The sequence below is a fragment of the Ranitomeya variabilis genome, chromosome 8 (assembly GCF_051348905.1).
Source record: "Ranitomeya variabilis isolate aRanVar5 chromosome 8, aRanVar5.hap1, whole genome shotgun sequence".
NCBI classification, from domain to species: domain Eukaryota; kingdom Metazoa; phylum Chordata; class Amphibia; order Anura; family Dendrobatidae; genus Ranitomeya; species Ranitomeya variabilis.
The window spans coordinates 28,765,285-28,778,133 of record NC_135239.1 but is presented as its reverse complement, the minus strand read 5'-3'; the positions used below and the strand labels follow the sequence as shown (position 1 = coordinate 28,778,133).

The window sequence follows — 12,849 nt, the reverse complement described above, 5'->3', positions numbered from 1 at the left end:
ATGTGCCTTCGGACCGGCCGGACTCAGCTAGCTCTGTGAGCGGTACTCTGGACTGCGAACGCTGAAGTCTTCTGTAAAAGGTAAAGAGACTGCAACCTTTGTGTCCTCGTTATTCATCGCGCCTTATAACGCCCACCATCACCATCTACACATCTTGGGAAGCCCTGGGGACATACTTCACCTGTGGGAAGGTATACCATCTAGCTGCCATTCCATCACCCCAGTGGACCACCAGCAGTGTCGGTCATCCTGACCGAATACCACAGGTGGCGTCACGAACACTTGACAAACTATCACCTTTAATTGGGTGCCCCTCCGCAGGGCCACGGACCGGGTCGGGCCACCTTGACATCCCCAGAACCGAGACAGAGGGACCCGGTACCGAGTACCCCATTGCCCTGTGCCTGGGGGCGATCCATTTACATTACAACGTAAACCTATGGGAAACAGAAAACGCTGTGCCCATGCTGCGGAAAAAACAGCGCGGAAATGCAGCGGTTTACATTCCACTCCAATAGAAAACCGCAGGTGTGAAACCGCAGTGAAACCTGCAGAAAAACCATGGTAAATCCACGATAAATCTGCATCAAAAACGCAGCATTTTTGCCCTGCAGATTTATCAATTCCGCGTGGAAAAATCCGCAGAGGACCATTCGACGTGTGCACATAGCCTTAGTCCTAACACCTCAACCTAGAGGGCATCACTGTCACTACTGCACCCATTATCATTGTCATTCTCTAGGCAGCAACAATACTACTCACTAGGCTACAAGTGCCAGATTGGTGAGTTACTCGGTACACTCATCACACTGGCTGCCTTCATTCCCTGAGGCATGGCCCCTGTCCCCACTTATTATCGTACGTCTACACTGGAAGCAATGGCTCACATGAACCTCCCTCTGCTGCAGCCGAATCGCATCACTGGTTCTGCTCAATTGGTTCAGCTCTCCCAGCTCTAGTCTCTAGTCTTTACACAGATCTGGTCTATTGACCCCTTCACCCGGGTCTGGTCTCTCTGCTCCTTTACCCGGATCTGGTCTCTCTGCTCCTTTACCCGGATCTGGTCTCTCGATTCCTCTACTCGGATCTGATTTATCGACTCATTTACTTGGATCTGGTCTCTTGACTCCTTCACCTGGGTCTGGTCTCTTGGCTTCTTTACCCTGATCTAATCTCTCAACTACTTTATTCGGATCTGGTCTCTTGGCTTCTGTACTCGGATCTAGTCCCTCGACTACTTTACTCGGATCTGGTCTCTCGATTCCTTTACTTGGATCTAGTCTCTCGACTCCTTTAGTCAGATCTGGTCTCTCAACTCTTTTACCCGGATCTGGTTTCGCATCTCCTTTATCAGGATCTGGTCTCTCAAGTCCTTCACCTGGATCTGGTCTCTCAGCTCTTTTATTTGAATCTGGTCTCTTGACTCCTTTACACAGATGTGGTCTCTCGACTACTTTACTCGGATCTGATCTCTCGGCACCTGTACTCGGATCTGGTCTCTTGGCTCCTATACTTGGATCTGGTCTCTCAACTCCTTCACTTGGATCTGGTCTCTCAACTCATTAACTCGGATCTGGTCTCATGGCTCCTATACTTGGATCTGGTTTCTCAACTCCTTTACTCGGATCTGATCTCTCGACTCCTTTACTCGGATCTGGTCTCTTGTAATGACGGCTATAAGCCAGCTCGCTGTAGTGCATGTCCGTGCTGCTACAGGTTTCGGAGCCAACTTTCCCCCTTCACTTTCCTCCTGGGCCTTTTATAATTACTAACTGCATCACAGCTATTACCTGACCTGGTGTCTGCTCCAATCTCTTCCCTGAGGGAATATGAGCTTCACACTTAAGTTCCTACTAATGCAATTATTTCTGCTTTCACTTTCTCTATTGTCTTTGACCAGCAGGGGACGATGTTCGCTTGCAACCAATCTGTTAGGTATTAACTGTGCATGTCTTCTCACTGATCTATCTACTTACATTAGGACCTCATTCAGACGTCAGTTTTTCACAGACAGAACAGAACACGTACCCTTTATAGTCTATGGGGCTTTTCACATATTCAGATTTTTTTGGTGGAATGTGTATATGACATGTCCTATTTTGATTCAAGTCACTGCTCAAAATCACCCGTATAGGTCTACGGGTCCATGAAATTCACGAACAGCACATGTATCCATGTGCAATTCATGTGTTGTCAGTTTCTCACATAGTAAGAAGGAGTGCTTCCGAAACGCGCGTCGGGGTGAGCGCGCGGATCCAGGAAATCATCACATCTCACTGGAGGTACCGTAATTAGCTTTCACATCTCTTTTGCAGCAAGCTCTTAGTTCTCTGCGATATGGGGCTGCACATGTCCTAGCAAACAATTGCTGTATAACTTTGGCACATAGTGTGGATTGTGCATGCTATTTATATGCAGATTGATTTGTCTATTATAACATATGTCCCATTGCATTTGGACCTTGGTTAAATTAAAAGAAAAAAGAATAGGAGCTTGTGATTATGTCATTACAGTATGATTGGTTTTGGTTTCTTGTCTCCGTGCGCTCCGAGTGCAGCCGTGCCTTTCTGCAGAGGTTTTTGTACTTAGTGTTGCACCATGTCCTCACCTGTCCCTTTTATTGTATTTAATAAAGATTAATTATTTTTATTAATATTTGTGGACATTATGGTCGTTTTTGTGGGTTTTCCCACTCCCTTCCCCCCCCCCCCCCCCTTCTTGCTTATAGAAATGGGTAGGAGAAACTTTTTGGCTTGATTTGCTACAGACGTTACCTATTACATGCCCGTCAGAGACCTCTCATCCAGCCAAATCAGACATCTTGCTTTGCACTAAGGAGGGGCCAACAACCCGAAATATGAGTCTGAAAATAGTGTCTGGTTTGGCTTTTATCCTAAGTCATGTGGCAAGACTCATTACAGGGTCGATATTGACTTTTAGGATTGCCACTTCCATTAGGTGGCATGAAAAGTCCTCATCCTCTCTCAAAAGACAATGAGTAAGTAACAGTACATTGCTCCAATACTTGTTTTCGTAAAACTCAAAAGCTGAGACGCTCGCCAATCATTAGAAAAAAAGGGCTGTGGCATTCCTGAATTCTTCCATGAACTCATCCAGAAGCGCTGGAACAGAGGGAGTGAAAGAGAAATATTTTCCCCGATTCATGACCCATCAGCAAACTTAAAAACCATGTGCCCGAGCATTGTCATGTTTATAAAGAGCTTAGCGCTATTATTGAAGGGCAGTATTTTGTGGCCATTCTATGATAATATGATGTTTTAACCATATAGGGTTATATATGCATGCTATGGTGCTATATAAAGGGGAATTTCTGTAACAAGAAGTTACTCTCCCAAATCAGCAGTTTGATCCCTTTACGACCAAGGATGTATATTTATGTCATCAGTCGTTTCCATGTCGTGTTAGCGCTTGAGCCTCCATCTTTCCTCGCACTTGATGACTGATTTAATCAGCCATCAACTGTCTCTAACAGCCATGGATGGATCCGAGATGCACCCACTGCTTGACTGACAGCGGCATTTAACATGCGTCAACCGGAAATATATCACAGAACCCGCCCATTGACGCCCCGTCACGTGATTGTGGGGCGCCGATGGATTGTCATGACAGACGGGGTCCACAAAAGACTCTTGCGCCTGTCATCACGATTCTTCTGTGAAATAGGAAATCAAGATTTTTGCTACACATAGCCTGCTATGTGCGCACAGGATATCAGACAGTCACAGCTTCAAGTCTCCTAAGGGGACTATTGAATAAAGGAAAAAATAAAAAAAGTTTTAAAAAATATTTAAAAAAATTTAAAAAAACACACATACCGTAAGTTCAATTCATCGACCTTTTACCCCATTGACAATAAAGCCATAAAAAAACAAAAAAAACACTTTGTGGTTCTTCTTTAATCACCATTTGAAGTTTTCCGTTAATTAGATTTCGGTACACAGGGGCCGGACTGTGCACTTGGTCTTCTCTTCTCTGCCTGGGAATCCCTGGCTCCTCTGCCTGCCTCTAGCCTTTGAATAAAGGGTCACTGCTTTTTCAGTGACCTGCTTCTTGTGTTTGAAACCTCCTCTTCAAATAGAGGAGTCAAGCAGAGGGGCTGGTGAACCAAAAACCAGTAGGAGAAGAGCCAGTGCACAGTCCGGCCCCTGTGCACCGAAATCTAATCAGCAGGAAACTTCAAATGGTGATTAAAGAAGAACCATAAAGTGCATTTGTTCACCAGAGGCGTCAATTTAATCAGTATTACAGCACCATTACATAGTTTGTCTTTACGTTACAAAATCGTACTGACAGGTTCTTGTTAAAGTACTGTATAATGCATTTTCTGAGTAGATATGTTTTTAGGCAGTACAGTGTTTTGCTCTTTACCTACATAGTGCCCACACCCAGATTCATAGATCACATAATACAGTTTGCAAAAGGCGTTGCCACCGAAAGGCATACAGAAGAGACTGCATAAAAAGCAAGAATTTACAGTGCATCCTATCAGGTCAACAGAGGGCATAAAAAGAACAGTCCTGTCCTGAACCCAAATCCTCTTAAAATCCAAGTAAATGTGATATTTTATAACATACGGCTAAAAAATAATGACATAATGACTTCAGATTGTAAAATCTGAAACCTGATCATTATTTATATGGATTTCACAAAAAATCTTAGACTAGCTGAGATTAACCTGCTGGCGCATGCGCACCAGTGCTCCACTTACCTATGGGGTTGAGGGAACCAGCTAAGTAATGTATGCAGCCATCTCTATACCATAGGCATTGAATGGTGCGGCAACGTGCATGCAACACCATGCCACTATTCAGGACTTCTAATGATCATGAGGGTCCTAACAATGGGGCCCCAACAATCAGACATTAATTTGCTATCCTGTGGATGTGTCATTTGTGGGAAAACACTCCACAAAAATGCATTGTAAAGGTTAAAAGGCAGATTTCGTATTGAGGCTTGTCACTTCCCTTTCCCCACAAAAAAAGGGGGATACTGTACTATTGTGAACATGTTGATACAATTGGGCATAATTTTCTTTGTTATTGCTATAGGGCCCACAGGGCTGGTAGCTTTTACGGTTTTATCCTCTGACTTTCTATTCTGCGTGAGACCCATTGGCAGTGGGCATATTAACATTGCCCTTTATTTCTACATATTAGAAGCAAAGCTGATCCTGAATAAGACTCTTCAGGCGCACAAACAGGCCCCATTCTGACTTTGCCATGAGGGACCCCTAACTCAACCTACCCTTTAAATCTCTTAATTACTTATTTCCAAAACTTTACTAAAGCTCAATATCCCAAAACTTTTTTTATTGTTCTGACACCAGCAAATTCCAGTTTCACCCAGAAAAATTCCTTTTCTATTTCTGTTGCATTATTACGCTATTGACTCAGCTGAGATTGCCCACGAGTGTAATGTCACCCAATCATCTGAGAAACAAAGCAGTAAAGTTCTTATAAACTTTTCGATCACACAACACTATATCACCATAAAGGAAAAACACAGTTGGGTTAAAGTTACTCTATACAGGATGGCGACATGGGGAGTGTTGGCTTTACTGGGATTTCAAGTCTTCTTCCTCAGAACTGAAGCTTCTATGGTGAAGTGTAACGCTGGGGCATATGATGATATCGTAATCGCCATACACCCAGAGGTACCCGAAGATGTTGTGCTCATAGAAAAAATTCAGGTAAGGTCATTACACAATTAGAGTAAAACGGAACGTTGTTGACACCTTCTTAAGAAGGCCACCCAACATTGGTCTTCTAAAGTGGTGGTCCTATCAAAGGTGAGAGCAAATCTATTCTACTCTGGTATAAATCAGGTGTCTTTGAGTTCAGGGACAGATAATGAGGGCCTCTGGGCAAGAACAGTATACGGGCCCTATACAGTCCAAAAACTCCTCATAATGCACAATTCCACCTGCTTTGGCGGTGGTAGTGGCCCCTTTACCTCTTGGGCCCCTTTGTGGCTGCACAGGTTGCATCGCTGATATGTCTGGTCCTGTTTGAGTTTGCTATATTATACGGTCAAAGCCAAAAATTTTGAGACTGACCCAAATTTACGAGCTCTTGGCAAATGGATTTCTGCTTCTGGGAAAAATCCTGACTGAGGATCAGTCCACCCATTTTTACCTAATCAGTGCTTGAAGTTCATCATATTTTTAGTGATTTTGGTTGTCCTCCTGCTTTTTGAGGATTGACCACAGGTTCTCAGTGGGATTGAGATCTGGGAAGTTTCCTGACAATGGGCCCAAAATGTCAATATTTTGTTCACCAAGCCACTTAGTTATCACTTTTGCCTCGTGACATGGTCCCCATCATGCTAGAAAAGCCCTGTTCATCACCAAACCGTGATCCGGTGACCTTGGAGCCACATGAGACTTTCTCAGGAGTAGGTGGAACCTGTACTGACCGCAAACCCTAAACTGTCACCGCAACTAGAAGTAGCCGTGGGGTGTACCTAACACATTCTAGACACCTCGACACAGCCGGAGGACTAAATACCCTATAGATGGAAATGGGAATTCTATCTTGCCTCAGAGCAGAACCCCAAAGGATAGGCAGCCCCCCACAAATATTGACTGTGAGTATTAGAGGAAAGACACACGCAGGCAGAAATCAGGATTTAGCAAAAGAGGCCACGCTAGCTAAATAGGAAAGGATAGGACAGAATACTAAGCGGTCAGTATTAAAACCCTAAAAATATCCACAGCAGATAATACAAAAATTCCACCATCTAACTAAAGACATGGAATGTATATCTGCTTCTCCTGAGAATTCAACTTGATTGAAATATCCAAACACAGTCTAAGGGTACCGTCTCATAGTGGCACTTTGGTCGCTACGACGGTACGATCCGTGACATTCCAGCGATATCCATACGATATCTGTGTCTGACACACAGCAGTGATCAGGGACCCCGCTGAGAATCGAACGTCGTAGCAGATCGTTTGGAACTTTCTTTCGTCGCTGGGTCTCCCGCTGTCATCGCTGGATCGGTGTGTGTGACACCGATCCAGCGATGCGTTCGCTTGTAACCAGGGTAAACATCGGCGCTCACAGTCAGTGCGGGAAGCAGACGGCGAGGGACCTGACGGACACCGGAATGTGAGTATGTACTGTTTGTTTTTTTTTACATTTACGATGGTAACCAGGGTAAACATCGGGTTACTAAGCGCGGCCCTGCGCTTAGTAACCCGATGTTTACCATGGTTACCCGGGGACTTTGGCATCGTTGGTCGCTGGAGAGCTGTCTGTGTGACAGCCCCCCAGCGACCACACAACGACTTACCAACGATCACGGCCAGGTCGTATCGCTGGTCGTGATCGTTGGTAAATCGTTTAGTGTAACGGTACCCTAAGCTGGACAAGAAAAAACATTGAATAGTACTAAATTGTTAAGCACACAGCATGTGTGCTGCAGAAACAAAACCAGACACTTATCTTAGTTGATTTGGCAGCAGGGCAGGAGGAACCAGACAGAGATGCAAAACCTCCAAGAACAATGGACAACTGGCAAGGGCTAATGAATCCTGCACACCTAAATATCCCAGTCAGAGCTGCAATCAGCAGGGACACCTGCCCAGGATTGCAACCCAGGGACAACTGCATTACTATCAACAACCACCGGAGGGAACCCAAGAGCAGAATTCACAACACCACACTGTTCCTGGATCTTTGGGACAAGTTTCTCTTGGAGGAGGTTTAGATCCCATTATTTATTCATGGCCATATTCTTAGGCAAAATTATGATTGAGCCCCCTACATGGATTAAACCCTCCCACACATGACATAGTTTAAGGATTCTTTTCTGTTGTCAGGACACAAGACTCATGGCAGTGATCAGCTTTTCTTCTCCGGACAAACAATCAAAAGGGGGCTTCATCAGAGAAAACAACTTTACCCCCGACCTCTGCAGTCCAGTACCTGTACTTCCTTCAAGGTTTTTTTTTCTCTGATGAAGCCCCCTTCTGTTTTGTAGCTTTGCTATAACTTATTACATTTCAGCTTGCTTTATTTATTAGAACAAATTTTTATGCAAATTCCTTATCTTTTTCCAAGAAAATGGTGAAAGAGGCTACACGTGAACTGTTTAATGCTACAAGACAAAGGCTTTATATAAAAAGTGCAAAGATCTTAATTCCTAAAACTTGGTCGCGGAGTTATAAGAACCGTACAAGAGAACGGTATGAGAAGGTGAGAATGTATACAGAGAAGTTTATAATCTATGTTAATGCACCAAACAATATGACTTTTGGGGGGGGGAGTAATTTAAAAGAAAAGTTTAAACATAAATATTTTTTCAACAACTTTAGTAATTTTCTTTTTTAACTTTTTACAAATCCAGGCAGATGTTGTCATTGCGAAGTCATTCTTACGTACTGGAGATGCCCCTTACACAAAACAATATGGCGGATGTGGGGAGAAGGGACAATATATTCACTTGACACCAAACTTTTTGATACAGGAAGATTTGACCTCATTTTATGGATCTTATGGTAAGAAAGTGACTTAAGTCTTTGTTTTCCAGAATGCTCCCTCCTAAGTTTTTTTTTTATTTGGACAGGGTACATAAAATTTTGTAAGATGAACTGGTAGGCAGTCTCTGTAAAGATGACATTACTTTTCACAACAGGCAGTAAAGTGAGATGATTTTCTTTTACTAGTCTGAAAAGGAGGCAGTTTTGCTGACAACTAGTGAAAATTTTGGAAATTGCAGTGATTAATATTTAATTTCACATGGATGATCATTTACATCATGCTAGAAAAAAAAGGTTAAAAACAAAAAGGTAAACGTTAGTTTAACAAATGATAAAATAAGTGCCACTTCCTGATCATACAGATTTCTCTGGAGTGTTACTATCTGGCCAGTCGTGACTTCTTGCAGCTGTACTGAAAAATACATTTTTAGTATAATATGTTAAAGACTGATGAAAGAACCTCAACCTTTACATTTTAGGAAAGGTGTTTGTTCATGAGTGGGCTCATCTTCGTTGGGGAGTGTTCGAGGAACACAACATCGAACAGCCATTCTATATTTCTGGAAAACATCAAATAGAGGCAACAAGGTATTAAAGTACATATTTATTAGGATGGCTGTAGGTGTAAATGGGTCGTCCATCCATTTTTTACTTAAATGCATGCATTTTGGGCTCACAATAATTTCCTCTGCACATTTGTTTCCCTTCACACATAAAGGAAATCTGTGAGCAGTTTTTTGCTACTTGATCTGAGAGAATTATAAAATAGGGCAAGAAATCCTAATTCCAGAGATATGTCACTTATTAGGTTGTGTGCTGTAGGTTCAATACATCCAGTGTTTTATCAGCAGAAGATTATCACTAGAGGACTAGGTTTCACATGCAAGTTAGTCCAGCTGTGTAATCTGTGTGACCCCGCCCCCTCCACTGATTGGCAGCTTACTGACAATGTACAGTATACAGAGGAAGCTGCCAATCAGTGGTGTTGGCGTGGTTACACGGAGCTCAACATTCTTAGCACTCCTACATCTAACTCTGATGTGGTATGTGGTTATAAATCAGCTGAGGGCAGATCAGAAAATGAAGATAAAAGTTACAAACTGTCCCTTTTGACAGTCAGAATGAACTCTCTGATTGTTCCTTTTGCAGTCAGGACTAGACAGTACAACACAAAGACAAATGGTACAAAATGTTTAATGAGACCCAATTACAAGTCTTGTAGCCAAAAATACATGCATTTAAGTAAAAAAGATCCCAAAGGTGGAGAATCCCTTTAACCCAACCACCACGTCTCTTGAAGCCCTGTCATGTGACAGAAATGAACTATAAGCTAAACACAAAGGGCCCGATGTATCAAAGATTTCTTGCCAAAAGTCTGCTGTAAAAACTTTGAAAAGTTGCAAAAACTCGATGTTGTTCCTAAATTTTGCAACTTTTGACGTTCTCACATCAGTTTCTCCCACCTACGACAAAATGGGCAAAGCTGGGGCAGTAAATGGTCGAGGCGACCACCGCTCGTCATAAAATGAAGTGTTCAATTTCCCTGCAGCGCCATCACAGGAGAAAAGGAGCATTACACAGGTCTCACTGAAATCCATGGGACGTCTGTGTAATGCTGAGGCGTGTCGGGTCCTCCATCTGACATTGACCTCATCTTTTACATATATCCCTAATACTGTATTTGAAAAGGGGCTTTTTAAACCAGAAAATCCTTGTACCACTTTGATTATTTTTTCTGGAGAACATACTGATGAAATCACTTTATTCTATCACATGACGTACATTTTCGTGTCATTTCTAGGTGTTCGGTTAATATCAGTGGCACGTACAGAAGGCCACAAAGCTCGCAGAATTCCTGTGTAACAAGGTCGTGCAGCGTCGATCATGGCACCGGCTTGTTTACACGGGGCTGTACTTTCTACCCTGCCAAAAATCTCTTCTCCTCTGAATCCATTATGTATTCTCCTGGCCTCCAGCCCGTGAGTACAATTGTAATGTTACCGTTGATGACCTTTCTGAAATGAATATGTATGACTGTACAAGAGAGTCGGACCATTCCCTGTTACTAAATAGACTTTCTCAAATGTATACATTTCATTTTATGGCACAAAATCAAAACTATGATTTTTACAAAATAAATAAGGCCTCGTCTATCACTGAGGCCTTCTTTGTTGCCTACGGTAACCAATCAGAGCTTAGCTTTCATTTTTCCAGAGTAGTTTACAAAATGAAAGCCGAGTTCTGATTGGTTGCCATGAGCAACAAACAGTCTTAGTCTTAATACAGTTTTTGATAAATGAGGCCTATTGTGTTTTTTTTACACAAGTTGCACAGTTGTTGAATTGAACAATTGTTTTTTATAAGTGCTGCCGTACCTCTCTACAAAATGCTCATCAGATGAGTTGTCACACAAAATGGATTGCCTAAAAAGAGCGACCGTTTTACTCTCTTGGCGACATCTAGAATGCACAATACTGCCCTATACAGTGTATTGAACTAGCTCTATGAGAAGATCAAATGTCATGGGGAAACAAAATAAAAAATGGATAAAAGATATACGGTGTATATATATTTTTTTTCTTTTTTTTTTATTTCTTTTTTTTTTTTCCAGAATTTTACACCACTTTGAATTGCTTTCCCCTTGTTTCACTACATTATATGGCAAAATTGATGATGTCATTCTAAACGACAACTCACCCCGCAAAAAAGTCCTCATGGAATTTAGCCGAAAACATAAAAGTTGTGGTTTAAGGTGAAAAAAAAAAAGCTTCCTCATGGAAGTAAGATGTTATGTCTGCCGACTCTGTTAGGCCAGAAATGCCTCATTTGGCTATAGATCCTTGTGGCTTTCATTTTTAAGTTGCCCATACCGCATCAATAAATGTTGGCCAATCCTTTGTTTAGTTGACTGCTATTAATCCTGATTCCCCCATACACATAAATGCTCGGCCATGCGCATCACCCTTCCTCCGAACAAGAGCAGCTGTGACTGCAGAGCTTCCAGGGATGACTACCCCACCTGTGGCATGCACAGAGTAAAGGTAACAACAAGTTTAGGAAGCTGTCAGTCCATTGGGTTACAAGGCCAGGTGACCAGAAGGTCACAACCTGGCTTCTCAGAACATGTCCATGGAGCCAGATGACCGGGAGACCCATTCCTGGCTTTCAAAAACTTATCCATGGGTCTCAGATGACCGGTGGGTCCAAATCCTGACTACCCCAAACGTATCCATGGTTCAGTGATGGTCAATGAAGCAGATCAGTATTCTTTCAGCTGTGGTCCCCTAAGCTGGCACCCTGTAGAATGTCAAATCCATGTTCCTCGTGATGGAGCCATGATCTGGCAGCTATCCTGTAGAGTGTTCCTGGCTATGGTTTTGTCAAAAATCTCTAGATCTCTGGATGTCTTGGAGGATTTGGATATTTGGATATATCTTGTTACAGAGGCATATATCCCTTTTTATAGTTCAAAACTGTTGTCCTTCAAGCCATTATCCACAGCTCAAAGGGGAGGGGTGATGAGGCTATCTCGCATTCTTTGCCTATTTAATCAATTTGCATAGTTTTTACTCCTCTGTTTTGCAAGTCACAGGACTCGCACAATGGTCATTGAACATATTAACCAAACATCCCTTGTTCAATGACCCTGCATCACTGTCTTTCAGAGCTAGCAGACAATAAGTTGGAGCTGATATAAGAGACAAAAATTTAGCTGTTCAAAAATATAAAAAAAATCAACGTTTAAGACTCATATGATAACAATGTATGGTTCTTGACCAAATGAAGAACAAACACGTAAATTCAAAAGTCAACATATACTGTAGGTAACAGTCTATTCCTCCTGGCTTACTGAAAATAGACTTCTGGTTAATTAAGATAAAATGCTGTGTCATCATATCATGTTTTATTACAGTTTTTTTCCATACATTTCATGTGTTCCCCATATACAGCTATCTGGATTCTGTGATGAGTCCAATCATAATCTGGAAGCACCCACCATGCAGAATCGGATGTGTGACTGTCACAGTACATGGGACATTATTAAGAATTCCAGTGATATTGCTTCATCTGAACCAAGGGAGAACTTCATGATTCCGGAGCCGACTTTCCAAATCCTTCAATACAGTGATCGAGTGATCACTTTGCTGATAGATGTCTCAGGAAGCATGAGCACGGTAATCCCTGCCAACTCTTCTATTCTGAAATACAAATCAATTGTACCAGAGCCACAGGCAGGATAAGTGATTAATGCATGACTAATAGAGGTCCAGCAATTAAAGGTCCAGGAAACCCCTTCAAAGTCAAAGTATGAACATGTTATAACGTTTACATATAAAATTAATCTG

The 12,849-nt window shown here is 42.3% G+C and overlaps 1 protein-coding gene across 1 annotated transcript in view; it reads left to right on the top strand.

The window, feature by feature from the left end:
* LOC143787351 (calcium-activated chloride channel regulator 1-like) overlaps positions 1-12,849 on the top strand; it is a 97,838-nt gene that overhangs the window by 54,287 nt on the left and 30,702 nt on the right. The window contains exons 2-6 of the mRNA XM_077276012.1: positions 8,085-8,219; positions 8,371-8,521; positions 8,983-9,091; positions 10,305-10,482; positions 12,454-12,678. Of these exons, the coding sequence (XP_077132127.1) occupies positions 8,085-8,219; positions 8,371-8,521; positions 8,983-9,091; positions 10,305-10,482; positions 12,454-12,678 (798 nt within the window). The remainder of the gene's footprint in view (positions 1-8,084; positions 8,220-8,370; positions 8,522-8,982; positions 9,092-10,304; positions 10,483-12,453; positions 12,679-12,849) is intronic.